This window comes from Saccopteryx leptura, chromosome 3, assembly GCF_036850995.1.
Source record: "Saccopteryx leptura isolate mSacLep1 chromosome 3, mSacLep1_pri_phased_curated, whole genome shotgun sequence".
Lineage (NCBI taxonomy): Eukaryota > Metazoa > Chordata > Mammalia > Chiroptera > Emballonuridae > Saccopteryx > Saccopteryx leptura.
In genome coordinates, this window is record NC_089505.1 from 340,624,696 (window position 1) to 340,646,587 (window position 21,892).

At 37.9% G+C, this 21,892-nt stretch overlaps 2 protein-coding genes across 36 annotated transcripts in view; one reads left to right on the forward strand and one right to left on the reverse strand.

The window, feature by feature from the left end:
- RIMS2 (regulating synaptic membrane exocytosis 2) overlaps nt 1–21,892 on the forward strand; it is a 644,704-nt gene that overhangs the window by 39,222 nt on the left and 583,590 nt on the right. The window lies entirely within an intron of this gene.
- Nucleotides 8,592–10,780, reverse strand: LOC136401303 (GAS2-like protein 3). Its single transcript, XM_066379342.1, is given in 5 exon segments — nt 8,592–8,996; nt 8,998–9,649; nt 10,058–10,226; nt 10,229–10,321; nt 10,324–10,780. Coding segments are annotated over 5 exon segments (1,776 nt in total).

Sequence of the window (21,892 nt, forward strand, 5' to 3'; positions counted from 1 at the left end):
CCATCTGGGGCATCGCTCTGCCGCAATCAGAGCCATTCTAGCGCCTGAGGCAGAGGCCACAGAGCCATCCTCAGCGCCCGGGCAAACTTTGCTCCAATGGAGCGTTGGCTGCGGGAGGGGAAGAGAGAGACAGAGGGGAAGGAGAGGGGGAAGGGGTGGAGAAGCAGATGGGCGCTCTTATAGTTCTTTAGGTCAGAAGTCTGAAGTGGGTCTCATTGAGCTAAACACAAGGTGTTGGCAGGCTGCTTCCTTTTGGAAGCTCTAGTGAAGAACCCATTCCAATGTCTTTTCCAGTTAGCACAGGGTGTCCAGTTCCTTGGTTGGTAACCTCACATTTCATTGTCTTTTCCCTTTTGTCTTTTGTTGTCATATGGCTTTCTTCTCTGTCTTGAATTCATCTTATAAAGACCCTTGTTATATAACATTTGACCCACCTGGATAGTACAGGATTATGTTCTCATCTCAAGATTCCTAACTTAATCACATGAGTAAGTTCCGTTTGTATAGATGATAACATTCACAAGTTCTGAAGATTAAGATGTGGACATCTTTCAGGGGTCATTATTTGGCTTACCACAATCCCTAAACTGGAAACAACCCAAGTATTTATTGAGAATAGAATGGGTAATTGCACAGTAGTATATTTATGTAATTGAATACTAAAAAAATGATTCAAATGAAAGAGCTATTACTAAACCCAGAAACATGAGTAAATTTTTCACAAACACAATGTTGACAAAAGAAGCGTGGTATAAATTTATATATATACTTTGTGATTTTCTTTATATAAAGCTCCAAAACAGGGAGAAATGACCTATAGTTATTGAAGTCAGTAAAACAGTTAACTTTGGAAAGTGTTAATGACTGAGACCCAATAAGAATTTTTGGAATGCTAGTGGTAGTCTATTTTATGATTTTGGTGCTGATTATACAGGTATACTCACTTTGTAAAACTTAATTGAGCTGTACACATATGATTTGTGCAATTTTTTATAAGTATATTATACTCCAGTAAAGAAACCCTGAGTAATTACGCCTTGAAATTGTAAATATCTGATTTGGGAGGATTACCATCCCTTCCAGTCAGTGTTATGGAGTTACATGTTTACTGATGAGGGGGCAAAAGAAGAGAGTTACATAGAGTAGTGAAATGAAATTCTTTGAAAATGACATTGAGAGAACATATGTATGATTCAATTAGAAAAGTAATTTTGATGGCATAGTGGCAGAATAACTAGAGGAAAGCAGTGAAGGAATATTTTAGGTTGAGTTTCTCAGGAAATAGATTCTGAAATGAGGATTTGTCTGCAGGAAGTTCACTGGAGGGTGCTTTTGGTAATACTGGGGTTTAGGAGGTGGGTGGGGGAGGTTAAGGAAGCTGAATCAGGACGAAGGAGAAGTTAGACTGTGATAGAGTTGCAACAAAAGCCTTAACCAGTCCCAAGAAGAGAGTTCTGGAAGTGGGGTGGCCCTTGTAAGCTGTCAGCCGGCAGTACTCTTTATGGCACTGGGGGATTGTGTTCTTCTGTCCTGGAGGGCAACGTGGGCAGTGCACCACAGCATCCACTACAAAGAAGTATAGAGCCTGGTAATTAACAGGCATTTTAAACACTTATCGTGAAATAAAGCATTTTAAAATATTAGAATAATAATAAAAGGGAATAGATTAGGGAAATTATATAATGGTAATAGATTTAGAAATGACTGAATTTCAGAAGTAAGGTATAATGAGGAAGTTGGCTATATGTTGATATCCTTTGTTGTGGTTTGGAAAATAAAAGAAAAAATAGAATCTTAAAGTTGTAAAAGTAGCGCCTAAATATATAAAGCAGATAGTAATGTGTCTGAAAGAACTAGACAGCAATATAATAATAGTAGGGGACATCAGTACCCCATTTTGATCAATGGAGAGATTATCCACACAGCAAACTAATAAAAAAAACTGGGCTTAAACTACACATTATTAGTTCAGACCTAACAGACAAAGAATGTTTCATTTAGTAGTAGCAGGATAGACATTCTTCTCAAGTATACATGGAACATTCTCTAGTATAGATCGTATTTAAGCCATAAACTAATCTTAATAAATTTAAGACAATTAGAGTCATCTCAAACATCTTTTCTGAGCACAACGGTATGAAACTAGAAAGCAATTGCAAGAAAGAAACTGGAAAATTTAAAATATATGGAGGTTAACATGCCCCTGAAAAGCCAATGGGTCAGAGCATAGATGAAAAAGAAAATTAAAATATATCTTGAGACAAATGAAAATGTAAATACAATATACCAAAAGTTATAGAATACAACAAAAGCAGTTCAAACAGGAAAGTGATAAACTTTCTTTAAGTGATAAACACTTTTCTTAAGTAATAAACACCTACATTAAGGAAAAAGAACTGCTCAAATAAACAATCTCACTTTACACATTAAGGAAAAATAAAAAATAAAAAGAGAGCAAACTAAGCCCCTAGTTAATAGAAAGAAGGAAATAAAAAAGATTAAATCAGAAGAAAGTGAAACAGAGACTAAAAAGATAATAAAAAAGATCAATGAAACAGCTGTTTTATAAAGGTAAAAAAATAAAAGAACCTTTAGGTATACTCATCAGTAGGAAAAGAGAAATTACTCAAATAAATGAAGTTAGACATGAAGGAGATGTTAAACTGATACCACAGAAATACAAAGGATCATAAAAAGACTACTCTAAAAAATTACAAACAAATTGAACATCCTAGAAGAAATGAATACATTCTTAAAACAGAATTTACCAGGACTGGATCTTGAAGACATAGAAAATCTGAACAGACCAATTATTGATACTAGTAAGGAGACTGAATCAGTAATCAAAAACTTCCTAAGAAGTCTGACCTGAGGTGGCACAGTGGATAAAGTGTCACCTGGAATGCTGAGGTCACTGGCTCTGAGTATGTGCTTGTGGGTGTGGGGTCGTTGGCTCGAGAAGATAATTGTCCACATGATCTCAAAGCTTGCAGGCTTGAGCCCAAAAGTCACTGGCATGAAAAGGCCAAGGTTGCTGTCTTGAGCAAGGGGACACTGGTGTGTCCTGCTCAGGGCACATCTGAGAACCTCAGTGTACAGCTAAAGTGAAAGCAGCTACTAGTTGATACTTCTTACCCTCTCTCTTCCTTCCTGTCTTTCTCTAAATTAAAACAAAGCAAAACAAAACAAAACAACAAAACAAAAAACTCTCAACAAACAAAACTCTAGCACTGATGGTTTTACTGGTGAATTCTACCAAAAATTTGAAGAATTAATACCAGTCCTTCTCAAATTCTTCCAAAAATTGAAGAGGAGTGGATACTTCCAAAATCATTTTAAAAAGCTAGGATTATCATGATTGAAAAACCAGAAAAGGACACTACAGGAAAAAGAAAATTATAGGCCAATTTCTCTGATGAACATAGATACAAAAATCCTCAACAAAATATTAGCACACTGAATTCAACAGTACAGTCACAGGCCATTTCACATCAAAGACACATTCTGAGAAATATGTTTAGGGATTTTTGTTCTTGTGTGAACAACATAAACTGTGCGTTCACAAGTCTAGATGGTATAGCCCGCTACACCCTTAGGCTGTATGGTATAGCAGCCTCTCATTCCTCAGCTACAAACCTGTACAGCATATTACTGTACTGAATACTGTAAGCAATTGTAACACAATGATAAGATAAACATGTCTAAACATAGAAAAGGTACAGTAAAAATACAGTATGAAATATAAAAATGGTCCACCTATGTAGGGTACTTAACCATGAATGGAGCTTGCAGGACTGGAAATTGTTTTGAGTGAGTCAGTGAATGCGAAGGCCTAGAATATTACTATACACTACCTTAGACTTTATAAACACTGTACACTTAGGCTACACTAAAATTATAAAACAACACGAGATTAAATAATCAAAAGACATGGTAAAGATGTATGATAAGATAGATGTATTAGGCTGCCAGTGATGTTACATGAGATATTATATTCCAAACTTATAAAAATTTATAAATAGAGCCTGACCAGGCAGTGGTGCAGTGAATAGAGCATTGGACTGGGATGCAAAGGACCCAGATCTTTTTTTTTTTTTTTTAATTACACAAATTTGTATTCAAATAGTATGTGAACCTGGATATAAGAATGTATCATAACATTTTAACAGCCTGTTATGGAAGCCTTTTAAAGAAGTAATAGATTTTTTTAATCCCATAGAGATATATAGACTGCAGAAGGCACAGTAATATTTTTTTCTCAAACAATTCCCCTCATCCATTAAGAACTGAAAACTCATTACAGGGAGGAAAGTTTGAGATAATTTAATTTATCAAGACATTTTGAAGCTATAAGCCCTAGGCTCCTAATATAAGCTCATACAATGTAAAAATAATCAGAATTTCATGTTCCTCTGCAGATTAATTTAATATATTAGTCGCATTAACAAATTATAGCAAAAAAATAAATTTATTCCATTCTTTTTTCAACATATACATTATTTCTTCTTCTGGTTACTTCAGTAATTTAAGCTTAATATTTACTTCTTAAATATTAAATACAAAATAGTTTTTACAATCTTGCACTATTAAGAAGAAATAAAAACAATATATTTTTTAAATTGTGAAAATGATTAGAGACACTAGCTCTTCTTTAACAGTATTTGAAAATATATTTTATTTATTTGAAAATATATTATTTCAAAAAACTTTTATTTTTGAAGGGTAAACTATATATAAATAAAAATCCATTCTTCATGAATATAAGTGGAGAAGTTGCCAAATGATGAAGAGTAAGGCTATTTATAAATGAATTTCTGATTTTTCAAACAATTGTTGGAGTTTGTGCCAGATGTCTGCAGGATACATTTATTTTTTATTTTTTATTTTTTTATAAATTTTTATTAATGTTAATGGGATGACATTAATAATTTAGGGTACATATATTCAAAGAAAACATGTCTAGGTTATCTTGTCATTAAATTATGTTGCATACCCCTCACCCAGAGTCAGATTGTCCTCCGTCACCCTCTGTCTAGTTTTCTCTGGGCCCCTCCCCCTCCCCCTAACTCTCTCCCTCCCTCCCTCCTGCGTCCTCCCTCCCCCCACCCCTGGTAACCACCACTCTCTTGTCCATGTCTCTTAGTCTCGTTTTTATGTTCCACCAATGTATGGAATCATGTAGTTCTTGTTTTTTTCTGATTTACTTATTTCACTCCGTATAATGTTATCAAGGTCCCACCATTTTGCTGTAAATGATCTGATGTCATCATTTCTTGTGGCTGAGTAGTATTCCATAGTGTATATGTGCCACATCTTCTTTATCCAGTCTTCTATTGAATGGTTTTTTGGTTGTTTCCATGTCTTGGCCACTGTGAACAGTGCTGCAATGAACATGGGGCTGCATGTGTCTTTACGTATCAATGATTCTGAGGTTTTTGGTTATATACCCAGTAGAGGGATTGCCGGGTCATAAGGTAGTTCTATTTGCAGTTTTTTGAGGAACCACCATACTTTCCTCCATAATGGTTGTACTACTTTACATTCCCACCAACAGTGTATGAGGGTTCCTTTTTCTCCACAGCCTCTCCAACATTTGCTATTACCCGTCTTGTTGATAATAGCTAATCTAACAGGTGTGAGGTGGTATCTCATTGTAGTTTTGATTTGCATTTCTCTAATAACTAATGAAGCATATTCCTTGTTCTTGGATAGGAAGAATAAATATAATTAAAATGGCCATATTATCCAAAGTAATATATAAATTTAATGCAATTCCCATCAAAATTCCTATGACATTTTTTAAAGAAATGGAACAAAAAATCATAAGATTTATATGGAACTATAAAAAACCCCGAATAGCCAAAGCAATCCTAAGGAAAAAGAATGAAGCTGGGGGCATTACAATACCTGACTTTAAACTATATTATAGGGCCACAATAATCAAAACTGTATGGTATTGGCAGAAAAATAGACACTCAGACCAATGGAACAGAATAGAAAGCCCAGAAATAAAACCACACATATATGGTCAAATAATCTTTGATAAGGGGGCCAACAACACAAAATGGAGAAAAGAAAGCCTCTTCAACAAATGGTGTTGGGAAAACTGGAAAGCCACGTGCAAAAGAATGAAACTCAACTACAGCCTGTCCCCGTGTACTAAAATTAATTCAAAATGGATCAAAGACCTAAATATAAGATCTGAAACAATAAAGTACATAGAAGAAGACATAGGTACTAAACTCATGGACCTGGGTTTTAAAGAACATTTTATGAACTTGACTCCAATGGCAAGAGAAGTGAAGGCAAAGATAAATGAATGGGACTACATCAGACTAAGAAGTTTTTGCTCAGCAAGAGAAACTGATATCAAAATAAACAGACAGCCAACTAAATGGGAACTGATATTTTCAAACAATAGCTCAGATAAGGGCCTAATATCCAAAATTTACAAAGAACTCATAAAACTCAACAACAAACAAACATACATTTATTTCTGATAACTCTCAACACAAAAGTTTACATATTGTAAAAGCTACTTGGATTCTTAGGTTGTCTGTAACATAATTTAATCCTTTTTTAAGCTCCAGAAGTTACTGATCCAGAAGTACTATTTCTTTTTACAAGGAAATAAACTCCTTTTTAAAAAAAATTCCAGGTGGTTTTTTTTAAAATTTTTATTTATTCATTTTAGAGAGGAGAGGGAGAGAGAGAGAGAGAGAAAGAGAGAGAGGAGAGACAGAAAGAGAGAAGGGGGGGAGGAGCTGGAAGCATCAACTCCTATATGTCCCTTGACCAGGCAAGTCCAGTGTTTCAAACCGGCGACCTCAGCATTTCCAGGTCGACGCTTTATCCACTACGCCACCACAGGTCAGGCTATAAACTCCTTCTTGAAGGTAAATTCTTCCTCTTTGAAAGATGTACTAAACATTTCTGATCACTAAAAATGTAAAGCTAAAGCTTCTATCATTTCTTGAACATTGTCTCCACTTTCCAAAGATGTTCATATTATCTCTCAGTGCCCAGATCAATAGAACTAAACCAAATATTTGGTGACTATCCCTTTTAAGAAGAAAAGCACCAACTATTCCAAAAATTAGCTTGCACATATCTTTGATTTTAACTATATGCTTCAGTCAAAAGCTCACTTAGTTTAATACAAAGTTTTCTTACTTTATCCCTTTAGAACATTAGTAGTCAGCTTAAGATGCATATTCTGTGATCTCACATTTGGGTAAACCATTATTTTTCTTTAGAAAACACACTGCAGTTTAAAATATAGAGGAACACAAACCTCAATATTGGATTTAATAACCAGTGATAACTGATAATTATGTAAAGTTATTAAGGATACTCCTAAAACTTCTGAAAGTACACTAATAACTTGTTAAATATTCACAATCTCTTTAGAAAAGTAATTTATAAACATCATCTTAGACTGGTGTAATCTATGCAGTCCTACCTGATCTGACTCAAGAGCACAAAATGATGCATGTATATTGCTACCTGCCATTGCAGAATGGAAGGCAGCATGATTTTATAAAAGAAAATTAAATGTAGCTGGGCGAATTTACTTAAAACTGGTGGTAATGTGCCATCTAAAGAAAAATACTCACATAATAGAATTTTTAGATAGCACCATTCTAAGACCCTTTGTCACCTTCATTTTAAGATTGTTAAAATATAATTCTGATGTTAAACATTAATGCAAAAATTCCTATCTTCACTTGTAAAAAATTACGTTATCAATAATATTTTTAATATACTAAAAGCTACTAAATCAGTTCCTCCTTTTACACTATACAACATCCATCTAAAGTATAAGGTGTAAATTCTTATAAATAATATGAAAATCCTTTGATATTTACCAAATTTCAGTTGGCATCTGGTAATTCAGTAACTTAATTTGTTTTTTTAACCAAAAATATTGGTTACCAATGTTAATATGCCAGTTAAAAAATCAATTCCCTCTGATTTGGAAATATTTTTTTAAAAAGTTGTAAGAATTTCAGCAAACCCAGAATAATGCCAAGCTAATCAGCAGCAGCCACTGGTACTCAGTATTGTTTGATCAGACAATCCTGATCAAAAATTTAAATTAGGTGCCTTTCGTAAGACAAGTGCCAAACTGTTGTTTTACTAAAATGCAGTAACTAATATTAAGAGCACCACTGTTGCTAAGGAGGTATGTAACCTCTCTCTATAAATATAAACCTACACTTAATACATATTCAGAAACAGCAACTATAGGTACAGCTCTAGTAGTGTTATTTGACTTTACATAACCCTAAAAGGGAAGACATTAATAAAGATTATTTGGACTGAAAATCAGATAAATGTCTATTATTCACAAGAACCTTGTGGTGATTTTACAAATGCCTGCCCTAAAAGGGTACCTTCTGGTGAATTCAGATAAAAAATTCTAATGAGCCCTCTCCTCACCACCCCACCTCCATCCCACCTCCAACCCCCATACTATTGTACTTAGTGTCTGAACCTATTTGGACAAACACAAATAAAACCTTTTAAGATGTGAAGCTAGCACATTCACTCCCTTTCCTTTCTGTTTTCTTAAAATGACACACTTGTATTTATTTTCTAGGTTTCTTACTTCCAGTCATAACAAAATAATGGTCATCGTCTTCCTTTCCCTTCGCAGGAGGATTTCTATCTGCACTAACTGCCTCCTTAGCAGATGAACGTGGTTTCCTGGTAGGAGCCAGGGCTTTGCCACCTTTTGGAGGTCCACTGGCTGAGCACTGGCTCTTAGTGGCAGTGTGTGCTGACTTTGACATAGCATGTCCTTTGGCAGACGACTGGGGAAGACTCATGATGGACAGTGGGGTCCGAGCAGGGGACTTTGATGAGCAGGGTCCTGTCCTCTGGGATGTATTCATTTTCTGAGGCTGCTTTTTGGCAACTGAAACTATATTCTTCTCTCTTGATTCCTGTGCTTTTGCGGGAGCAACTGAGGATACAGAAAAGGGCTGGTGGAAGGAAGTTCCAGGTTGACTTCAGTTTTTGTGCGGGCACTTTCCCTGCTTGCGGGGCTCCACCAGGCTGAGACAGTGTTCCCAGCCCTGTGTTTATAGTTTTGGAACTAGATTTTGTCACTTTTGCAGAGGACTGGACAGAAGGAGGAGGTAGCTTTGGACACTTTGATGATGACTTTAAATGTGCAGCTGAGTGATACAACGCATTATCCCTGGAAGATACATGATTGTGTTTCATATGCTTTGGTTCAGTTTTTCCAGAACACTTATTTGGCAAAAGTGTAGACTCAGGTACATCTCTTGATTTCTGGGCTGGAATGAGCTTGGCCTTTGGAGTATTGGGTGATGAGATACATTTTCTCAATGACGCAGACATACAAGATGCAGCTGTTGATAAGGCTGGGGAAGGAGTGCTTTTACCTGCTAACTTCACAGAAGCAACTGAGGATGATGTACTGTGTGGCGGAGCCTGTGGTTTCTTTGTTACATCCTTCGAAGACTTGAGTTTGAGATGGGAAAGTGCCGCGGGAGAATGTGGCGCTTTGGGACGGACTGACCTGGAGCTCAGGTGACCTCGTTTCAGGAAAGATGCTGGCAGCAACTCACCTGGTTCATGGGTCTGCTTTTCTGGGCCCCTTGGAATACCAACTGGTGTCAGGTTTGGATTTTTTTTTTTTTTTGTATTTTTCTGAAGCTAGAAACGGGGAGAGACAGTCAGACAGACTCCCGCATGCTCCCGACCGGGATCCACCCGGCACGCCCACCAGGGGGCGACACTCTGCCCACCAGGGGGCGATGCTCTGCCCCTCCGGGGTGTCGCTCTGTCGCGACCAGAGCCACTCTAGCGCCTGGGGCAGAGGCCAAGGAGCCATCCCCAGCACCCGGGCCATCTTTGCTCCAATGGAGCCTCGGCTGCTGGAGGGAAAGAGAGAGACAGAGAGGAAGGAGAGGGGGAGGGGTGGAGAAGCAGATGGACGCTTCCCCTGTGTGCCCTGGCTGGGAATCGAACCCAGGACCCCTGCACGCCAGGCCGACGCTCTACCACTGAGCCAACCGGCCCAGGGCCAGGTTTGGATTTTTCTTTCTGAAACATACTGACTGCTGACAAGGGATTCATTTCTGGAGGCGGAGAGGTTCTGGTAGGCCCATTGGGTACACTTTCGTTAGAAACTCCTTTTTGAAATGCTAGAATTTTTTGTTCTAGTGTAACAAACTGCAATATTTGACAGGGTCATATTTAAGCAAAAATCCTTGAAGAATATCCCAGCCTTCACCAACACGGACCATGACATGTTTTCCATGAAGCATTCTTATAAAGAGTATTTTAGTCGGTACCGTCCTTTAGATAAGTATTCAATAGAAAACCGATGAGAACAACTACAAGGAAGGTCTTCAGCAATATGTTTAACAGCTTCATGCAGCTCTTCATGGTGACAGCATGATTTTGGGATGCTGATTGACTCTTCAAGTCCAGAAGTATTAAGTAAGGTCTCTTCTGGCTTGATTTCCTTCTCAAGTTTTACTGATACTGGTGGCTCCACCCCATATCTTGACACAATTCGACCAATTTCAAGAAGACAAAGATATACCTGTCTCGAATCTTTGTGCAAAACTAAACCTTCAGATTCAGAGAGGTAAGTCTCATCAACCCCAAGAAGCCGGCACCAGCGAAGGAAGTTCGCAGTCTTGTCTCTAGCAAAGAAAGAACCTGAGGCAGCATCTTTCTTACAGAGAACTTTTCCCATTGGAAAATTCCCTGGTTCTTCAGAGCTGCCCGTTTTCAACATGTTTTGAAGAACATTAATCAGTTGGCATAATAGTACTCCATTATCAAGTTCTTCCAATAATCTTTCTGCCTTAACGTCAATACCTAATAAACCAGACAACCAGATTGACAGATCTTCTTGCACGGGCGCAGGGTGGCTTTGTGCCTGACAGCTAGCCACTCGTCATATTGACAAACATCAGCCAAACCTGGCCCGTGTCTGGGGGTCAGAGGGCTCCGTGGACTTAGAGGCAGGTCTTCTCCAAACCACACCAGCGCTGCCGCAGGAGGGTCACTTCACCCAGTGGGGCGACATCTCGGCTCAAGCAGTGCGTTGCCAGCACGCCCGTGACCAGCCGCCGCCACCACCGTCTCTTCTGCCGCCACTGCCTCCTCCGCCGCCACCGCCTCCTCTCAGGACCCAGGTTCTAAACCTCAGGGTCACTGACTTAAGCGTGGGATTATTGACATGACCCTATGGTCCCTGGCTTGAAGCCCAAGGTCGTTGGCTTGAGCGTGGGATCATAGATATGACCCCATGGTCACTGGCTTGAGCCCAGAGGTTGCTGGCTTGAGTAAAGTGTCACTCACTCTGCTGTAGCCCCCTACCCCCGCCCCCTGTCAAGGCACATAGGAGAAAGCAATCAATGAACAACTAAGGAGACTAAGGAGCTGCAATGAAGAATTGATGTTTCTCATCTCTCTCCTTTCCTGTCTGTCTGTTCCTATTTGTCCGTCTCTCTGTCTCTGTCACACACACACAAAATTATAAATAGAAAAAGTATAATTTTTTTTTAACTGCAAGGATTTTTTTTAATTGAGAAATTAAATTTAGTGGAGGTTCATTGATCAATAAGAGTACATAGGTTTCAGGTGAACATCTCTATAGTATTTGGACTGTTGATTATATTGTATGCCCATCACCCAGAATCAAATCATTTTCTGTCACTATATATTTGTCCCTGTACTCCCCTTCTCTCACCCTACTTTCTCTGGTAACTACTTCACTTTTATCTGTGACCGTGAGTCTCAGTTTTATATCCCACCTATGTGTGAAATCATATAGTTCTTAGGTTTTTCTGATTTACTTATTTCACTTAGTATAATGTTCTCAAGATTCATCCATGTTGTCATAACTGGCAATATGTCATCATTTCTTTTTTTTTCTTTTCTTTTTTTTAATTTTTCTTTATTTTTATTTTTATTTTTATTTTTTATTTTTTCTCTCTCTCTCTTTTTTTTTTTTTTTGCATTTCTCTGAAGCTGGAAACAGGGAGAGACAGTCAGACAGACTCCTGCATGCTCCCGACCGGGATCCACCCGGCACGCCCACCATGGGGCGACGCTCTGCCCACCAGGGGGCGATGCTCTGCCCATCCTGGGCGTCGCCATGTTGCGACCAGAGCTACTCTAGCGCCTGAGGCAGAGGCCACAGAGCCCTCCCCAGTGCCCTGGCCATCTTTGCTCCAATGGAGCCTTGGCTGCGGGAGGGGAAGAGAGAGACAGAGAGGAAGGTGCAGCGGAGGGGTGGAGAAGCAAATGGGTGCTTCTCCTTTGTGCCCTGGCCGGGAATTGAACCCGGGTCCTCCGCACGCTAGGCCGATGCTCCACCTCTGAGCCAACCGGCCAGGGCCTTAATTTTTATTAATTTTATTAATGTTAATGGGATGACATTAATAATTCAGGGTACTCTTTTTTTTTTTTTGTATTTTTCTGAAGCTGGAAACGGGGAGGCAGTCAGACAGACTCCCGCATGCGCCCGACCGGGATCCACCCGGCACGCCCACCAGGGGGCGATGCTCTGCCCATCCGGGGCGTCGCTCTGCCGTGACCAGAGTCACTCTAGCGCCTGGAGCAGAGGCCACGGAGCCATCCCCAGCGCCTGGGCCATCCTTTGCTACAACGGAGCCTCAGCTGCAGGAGGGGAAGAGAGAGACAGAGAGGAAGGAGAGGGGGAGGGGTGGAGAAGCAGATGGGTACCTCTCCTGTGTGCCCTGGCCGGGAATCGAACCTGGGACTTCCGCACGTCAGGCCGACGCTCTACCATTGAGCCAACCGGCCAGGGCCAATGTCATCATTTTTTATGGCTGAGTAGCATTCCATTGTATATATGTACCACATCTTCTTACTACACTTGATCTTGGCCAGAAGGCCGAGAAGCGATGTACCACATCTTCTTTATCCAATCTTTTATTAAGGGGCACTTTGGTGTTTCAATGTCTTGGCTACTGTGAATAATGCTATGATGAAGTGGGGATACATGTGTCTTTGTGTACCAATGTTTTCAAGTTTTTCAGGTAGATATCCAGTAGAGGGATTGTCAGGTCATATGGTAATTCTATTCTTAATTTTTTGAGGAACCACTATACTTTCTTCCATAATGGCTGTACTGGTTTACATTCCCACCAGCAGTGAATGATGGTTCCTTTTTCTCCACAAACTCTCCAACACTTGTTATGTCCTGTCTTGTTGATAACAGTCAATCTAACAGGTGTGAGGTGGTATCTCAGTGTAGTTTTGATTTGTATTTCTTTTAATAGCCAGTGAAGATGAACATCTTTTCATATATCTGTTAGCTATTTGTATGTCCTCTTGGGAGAAGTGTCTGTTGAGGTCCTCTCCCCATTTTTAAATTGGGTTGTTTGCTTGCTTGTTGCTGATCTTTGTGAGTTCTTTATATATTTTGGATAATAATCCGTCATCGGAGCTACTGTTTGCAAATGTCATCTTCCATTTGGTTGGCTGTCTTTTTGTTTCGTTGTCAGTTTCTTTTGCTGTGCAAGAAGCCTTTTAGTTTGATATAGTCCCATTTATTTATTTTTGGCTTTACTTCCCTTGCCTTTTGGGTAATATTCATAAATTGTTCTCTACGGCCAAGGTTCATAAAATTTTACCTATGTTTTCTTCTATGTAATCTATTGTTTCAGATTATATATTTAGGTATTTGATCCATTTTGAATTAATTTTTGTGCAGTGGGACAAACTGTAGTCAAGTTTTATCCTCTTGCATGTGGTTTTCCAGTTTCTGCAGCACCATTTATTGAAAAAGTTTTCTTTTTTCCCATTGTGTAGTTTTGGCTCCTTTGTCAAAGATTATTTATTCATATATATGTGGCTTTATTTCTGGGCTCACTATTTTGTTCCGTTGATCTGTATGTCTGTTTTTCTACCAATACCATGCGGTTTTGATTGTCATAACTCTAGTATAATTTGAAGTCAGGTAGTGCGATACCTCTGGCTTCATTCTTGTTCCTCAGGATTGCTTTGACTATTCGGGTTTTTTAATATGGTTCCACAAAAACCTGGTGATTTTTTGTTCTATTTCATTAAAAAAATGACATTGGGCACCTTGGCCAGTTGGCTCAGTGGTAGACCATTGGCCTGTCATATGTATGGTCATGGGTTTGATTCCTGGTCAGGGCACACAGAAGTGACCATCTGCTTTCCCACCTTTCCACCTCCCCCTTCTCTCTCTCTTCCCCTCCCACTACCATGGCTCAATGAGCTTGAGTGAATCAGCCCCTCTCACTGAAGATGGCTCCGTGGCCTCTGTCTCAGGAGCTAAAAATAGCTTGGTTGCTGAGCAACAGAGGAATGGCCTCAGATGGGCAGAGCATTGCTCTGTAGGTGGCTGGCCAGTTGGATCCCAGTTAGGGCACATACAGGAGTCTGTCTCTCTGCCTCCCCTCCTCTCACTTAAAAAAAAATTGGGATTTTAATGGGGATTTAATTAAACTTGTAGATTGCTTTGTGTAATATGGCCATTTTAACTTTGTTGATTCTTGCTATCCATGAACATGAAATATTTTTTTTTCATTGTGTCTTTTTCAATTTCTTTCAATACACTTTGTAGTTTTCAGTGTATAGGTCCTTCACATCCTTTGTTAAGTTTATTTCTAGGTATTTTATTTATTTTGTGTTGCAATTGTAGAAGGATTTTTTTTTGAGTTGATTTTCTGAAGGGTCATTGTTGGTGTATAGGAAAGATGTAGACTTTTGTATATTGATTTGTATCCTGCAACCTTACTGTATTGGTTTATTGTTTCTAATGGTTTTTTGGTGGAGTCTGTGAGGTTTTCTATATATTGTATCATGTTATCTGCACAAAGTGATACCTTTATTTCTTCTTTCTTGATATGGATGTCTTTGGTTTCTTTCTCTTGCCTAATTGCTCTGGCTAAGACTTCCAGTGTTATGTTGAATAAGAGTGGAGAGATTGGGCAGCCTTGTTTTTTCCTGATTTTAGAGGCAAAGTCTTTAGTTTTCACCATTTAATATGATATTGGCTGATGGTTTATCATATATGACTTTTATTATGTTGAGGTAGTTTCCTTATATACACATTTTATTCAGTGTTTTAAATATAATATCTTTATTGACTCAATTAACTAGGGAAAATTTCTAAATTTAAAAGTTGTAGAGGCTCTGGCAGGTTGGTTCAGTGGTAGAGCGTCGGCCCGGTGCATGGAAGTCCTGGGTTCAATTCCCGGCCAGGGAAAACAGGAGAAGCACCCATCTGCTTCTCCACCCTTCTCCGTCTCTTTCCTCTCTATCTCTCTCATTCCCTCCCACAACCAAGGCTCCATTGGAGCAGAGTTGGCCCGGGCACTGAGATGACTTCATGGCCTTTGCCTCAGGCACTAGAATGGCTCAGTTGCAATGGAGCAATGCCCCAGATGGGCAGAGCCATTGCCCCCTGGTGGGCGTGCCGGGTTGATCCTGGTCGGATGCGTGCGGGAGTCTGATTGCTTCCCCGCTTCTAACTTCAGAAAAATACAAAAAATAAAATAAAATAAAAATTGTAGAGTATATTATAAGTGTTATATAAATTTTATTAAATATTTAATTATATAAGTTCTTATTTCTTTTTATTCTGTTAACTTGTTTGCTACTGAAATTTACCTGTGACTAGTACTTTGCCAGTGAATTTAGGTGTTCACCAACTATAGGATAGCTAATATCCCAGAGGCTTTTGAAGATTTTGATTTCATGGTATATTTATCCAATGATGAAGTGGATTGAATAGGTTTTGGTGAATTATTAGGTGGTAGATTAGTTCTCATAAATGTAAATGTCTGACTAATTCTGATAAGTTTAAATCTGTCCTCGATTTGAACTTCTCTTTCATTTGTTACATGATTACTGATTCTTATTCTTTTCTATAAGAGAAAAAAAGGAAAAAAGGAAAAAACTATTCATTTTTCAAAGATGTAGGTTAAATAAACATTGCTAAATGATATTACTTTGTAGTAACTATAATTTATTGAGCTTTCAGAAATAATGTTTATTTATAAAAGATAAGAAAAATGATAAATAAAAAGTTGGTTTCTTGTAATATGAATCTTAATGTATTTTTTTAACTAAAACAACGTATTTCCATAGTATGTTTGTAGGCATGATGTATTAATTAGGGAACCATGTCAATCTAAAGAATTATAAAACAATGTGGCAGAAATTAAATTTGATTCTAAATTCTGGCAGTGGAGTATTATCAAACAGATAAAGAACATATGTTTATTTATTCAGTAGATCATTTTTAATAAAAATAGGTCAAAATAATTGGTAGGACAGAAATGCTAATTAACGGAGCATAAAAGCAAAAAAAAAATTTTTTTAACTACAGTCAGTTGTAGTTGCATATAAAGTTCTAGTTCTTTGATAGCCTGAGAGAACTCACATAATAGCACTGTTCCATGCCTTTCTGCTCTCATGCAGGAGGCAGCCAAATGCCATCAACCTTTTTTCCTTTCTGGCAAAGCACGTTATTTTCTGTTGGCCTTGTTTCCTCTTCTGTGCTGTGTCTGCTTTCCCTTCTGGCTCTGGTTCTATTTAGCCTCCTGCTTTAGGTTCTGCTTGTTTTCCTGGCTCAGGCAATGTTTATCTTCCATTCTCTGCTTCCTTTGTCAGCCCAGTAGGTCCCACACCTCCTGCCTCTCTGTGCACTTAATGTTCATTTCCTTTTCACTGCGCAATATTTATGCTTACCTTCTGGACCTAATAAACCTCCCTTTTCTGATTTACCGCACTATGCATAGAATTACACATAGAGTTACAATTATTTGAAACCTATAGGGTTACCCAGCAACCTATTACATGTGCATATATAAATGGTGGTTATAAAGGCACCTCATGTTATTTGGCCTTTTTTTTTTTTTTTTTTTTTTTTTACAGAGACAGAGAGAGAGTCAGAGAGAGGGATAGATAGGGACAGACAGACAGGAACGGAAAGAGATGAGAAGCATCAGTCATCAGTTTTTTGTTGCGACACCTTAGTTGTTCATTGATTGCTTTCTCATATGTGCCTTGACCGCGGGCCTTCAGCAGACCAAGTGACCCCTTGCTCGAGCCAGCAACCTTGGGTCCAAGCTGGTGAACCTTGCTCAAACTAGATGAGCCCGTGCTCAAGCTGGCGACCTCGGGGTCTCAAACCTGGGTCTTCCGCATTCCAGTCTGACGCTCTATCCACTGCACCACCGCCTGGTCAGGCTGTAGGTCACGTTTAAAAATGTTTGACTGTTATTGCGTAAAAAATTTACTTTTAGCCTTGACTGCTTTCAGATGATACTTATCTAAAAAGACCACTCCATGTGGTTGTGATACACTTTTAGAAGCATGCACACAGAACTTTGAGAGTGGCTCTGAATTAAATTAGATTTACAACAGAAGCTCTTGAATTCTATCACAATTTTTGTATGAGCCCAAGACAATATTCTTCCCTAAGATACCTGGCTCAGAATTTCATTTGTTGCCACTGTGGATTCGAAAGTGTAGTTCAGCAGCATATGAGCATTTGAAGCTCTTGCAGCTCCTTTGGAAGTGACTGGGCTAAAAGAATGCACTGAAAGATTCACAGATATTGAAGTCCTACTTTTTTTTCTATTCATAATCTTACAAAAGTTGAATTAATTGAGATAGTTTTTTTTTGGCTGGAAAAATGCATGAGGGAATTGTATACTTTGTTAGGACTAAAATTTTGTCTGATTCAAGTGGCAGCAATTTGCCATCACATTAAGAACAAATAGTGTTAGAAGGAAAACTTTATTCCTGTGTTCTGTCCTGGTACCAGGATTTTGTCATCTGCCTGAATGGGGAGTGTTCTTTTTTTTTTTTTCCTGGTGCTAAATATTATCTTAAAAACATTTTCTGTTGCTAAATCTTATCCTGCTGTATTGCTGTTTACAGCTCACACTGTTTCCAGTACGGGCCAGAGAGGCCCCTGGACTCTCGTCTGCTCAGGACTTTTGCCCTAGTGCACCTCTCTGTCTCTAGTTGTTAACCTAACTCTGCATGTTTTCATAGCGTATTCCTATGGCAGTCAAAGAAGAACCAACACCTATCCTAAAACTATTCCAAAAAATTCAAGAGGAAGGCAGACTTACAAACTCATTTTACCAGCATTATCCTAATTCCAAAACCAGACAAAAACACTACAAATAAACAAAATTATAGGCCAATATTCCTGATAAACATAGATGCTAAAATCCTCAACAAAATATTAGCAAACTAGATCCAGCAATACATTAAAAAGATCATACAGCATGATCAAGTGTGATTTATTTCTGGGATGCAGCATTGGTACTGTATCTGCAAATCAATAAATATGATATACCATATAAATAAAATGAAGGATAAAAACCACTTGATCATATCAATAGATGCAGAAAAAGTATTTGATAAAATCTAGCATCAATTTATGATAAAAACTCTCAGCAAAGTGGAAATAGAAGGAATATTCCTCAATGTAGTAAAGGTCATATATGACATACCACAGCCAACATCCTATTCAATGGGCAAAACCTACAAGCATTTCCTTTAAGATTGGTAACAAGACAGGGATGTATGCTTTTAACGCTCTTATTCAACATAGTACTGGAAGTCCTAGTCATAGCAATGAAACAAGAGGAAGAAATAAAAGGCATCCAAATTGAAAAGGAAGAAGTAAAACTTACTATTTGCTGATGACTTCATACTGTATGTAGAGAACCATAATGATTCCACCATAAAACCCTTAGACCTGATAAATGAATTCAGTAAAATAGCAGGATACAAAATAAATATCCAGAAATCAGTTGCATTTTTATTTACCAATAATGAACTATCAGAAAAGGAAACTAAGAAAACAATCCCATTCACAATTGCCTCAAAACAAACAAACAAATAAATCCTAGTAATAAATTAAACTAAGAATGTAAAAGACCTGTACTTGGAAAATTATAAGACACTGAAGATAGAAATTGAAGAAGATACAAATAACTGGAAGCATGTACCATGTTAAGGGATAGGAGGAAGTAACATTATTAACATGTACATAGTACCCAAAGCATTCTATAGATTCAACTCAATTCCTATCAAGATACCAATTGCATATTTCACAGAAGTAAAATAAATATTTTAAAAGTTTATCTAGAACCACAAAAGACCCCGAATAGCTACAAAAATCTTGAGAATGAAGAACAAAGTTGGAAGAATCACCCTACCTGATATTTATTGGAGAACTGGTGCCTTTTGTTTGTTTTAGAATTATGTATCTCATTACATTTTTCTCTTTCATTTACTAATTAACGCTTCTCTTTTATATTTATACATTTTGTTCTTCCTGGATAATAGCTACCAAAATAAAATGGTTGATTATTATGTTCTAGGAACTGTGTGCTAAGCACTTTTCATGCATAATTTCACTTAATTCTCATTAAAACCTTAGAAATTATTCCTATTTTTAAGATGGTAAAATTCCTGAGTGTCGCCCTGGCCGGTTGGCTCAGCGGTAGAGCGTCGGCCTAGCGTGCGGAGGACCCGGGTTCGATTCCCGGCCAGGGCACACAGGAGAAGCGCCCATTTGCTTCTCCACCCCTCCGCCGCGCTTTCCCTCTCTGTCTCTCTCTTCCCCTCCCGCAGCCAAGGCTCCATTGGAGCAAAGATGGCCCGGGCGCTGGGGATGGCTCTGTGGCCTCTGCCCCAGGCGCTAGAGTGGCTCTGGTCGCAACATGGCGATGCCCAGGATGGGCAGAGCATCGCCCCCTGGTGGGCAGAGCATCACCCCTGGTGGGCGTGCCGGGTGGATCCCGGTCGGGCCCATGCGGGAGTCTGTCTGACTGTCTCACCCTGTTTCCAGCTTCAGAAAAATGAAAAAAAAAAAAAAAAAAAAAAAAAAAATTCCTGAGTGTCAGAGATGTTAAATAACTTGCCCCAGTGACCTGGAAATGCCAGAGACCAGATTAGAATTTAGGTCTTTTTGACTTCTAAATCTTACGCTTTTGACAATGCTAGACTACTTACATGTATTACTTTTATACCTTGCAACTACCTCACAAGGATAATATTATTAACTGCATTTCAAAGGTGAAACTAAGTTAACAATTTTCACACAACTAATAATAAGTGTTGGAGGGAAGTTTTCTTAGAACTAAGTGACTCCAGAACTGACACTGTTTCCATTAAATTTTATTAGAAACCACAGTCAAGTACTTTTATTTTAAACCATTTCAGCACCTTTTTGAAACAGGTAGAGACATAAATAAGTGAATATATGTAAAGCAGACAAGATAATATGTAAAGAAACATTTTCATGTGTTTCAAAGAATACTTTTTAATTAATTGCAAAAGAATTGAGTTGTGTGTGTGTAAAGTATAGAGAAGAGCAAAAAAGCAGCCACAAGATACTAGACATTACGGTCTGCTTCTATTATGCTGCCTTCCCCCTCAGAGTATAGGCATCATTAATTTTATTGTGATTTTTAATAATAATAATTTAAAATATTATTATTGCCCTTTGGTGGTCTTAATATAGCTCACATCATAAAAGCAGGATTATATCAGTACACCTGTCCGTACTTTAATTTAGCTTACAATGGATTTTGAGGTCTAGGGAGTACAAGCTGAATTTTACAATGTTACCAAGATTACTATAAATCAGAGGTCACTGGTTAAGTATTGTCAAGGAGACAAGTGCCTAATAATCTATTAGGCTTAGTCATGTCGTAGCCAAGAGCCTTGCTGCTTTTTAATTATTAGAAGAGTAGAATTACAGAATGAGTGGCTCTTAGATACATTTGCTTTTATGATATAATTTCTTCATTTCCTTCAGTTTGTATCAAACAGAGATGGAAATGCCCATTTGTGTGTGTTCCTGAATTGGTCAATATTTAAGTGAAACAAAAGACTTCTTGACCACTAGCTAACAAAGCAGAGACTTCAAGTGATCACACATGACAAAGAATAAACTTTACAGAATTAGTTCAGAAATGATATTAAACAACAACAAATAGCAAAATCCAACTCAGGGGAAGGGGGAGAATCTAATTTTCAAAACTGCCTCAATATATTACTGAAAATGTCTATATTCATGAAAAATCATGAAACATGAAAAGAAACAAGTATTGCCTGCACAGAGAAGAAAAAGCAATCAGTAGAAATTGTCTCTAAGGAAAAACAAAAATCTCGAAAGGTCACTCAACTGGAATTCTAGATATATTGCTATTATATGTATTTGTATTTTCATATATTCTATTATAAATATGTAAATATAGATATTATAGATACTATACTGCTCAAAAATTAGGGAATATTTCAAAAATGAATATGAAGTGATAAAATATCCTCTAATTTATGTGAACAGTACAGTGGTCCCTTGTCTATCATGGGGGTTAGGTTTCAGAACCTCCCGCGATAGGCGAAAAATCCATGAAGTAGCAACCTTATATTTATTATTTTTATTTATTTTAAGGCTTTATAAACCCTCCCCACACTCAAAGAAACCTTTTCCACACTGTTATTAACCTTTCCCATACTCTTATAAACACTTCATATGCTCTTAAATATTTTCTACACTCTTAAACCTACGTAATTTTAACAACATATAAAATTCTATATGTGTACTCAACAGTGAATATACAGTAATATTCTTTTAATATGTTTTAATTAATATTTTTATATTGTTTTCAGTTTTTTAGGCTAGAAAATGCTTATTTTACCGCAAAAATAATTAAAATAATAAATATATAAAAGTGCCTATATACCGCAAAATTCTGTGATATAACGAAAAATCCGTGACACAAAATTAGATATGTACAATTTTAAAATCCATGATACAATGAGACTGCGAAAAGTAAACAACGATATGGTGAGGGATGACTGT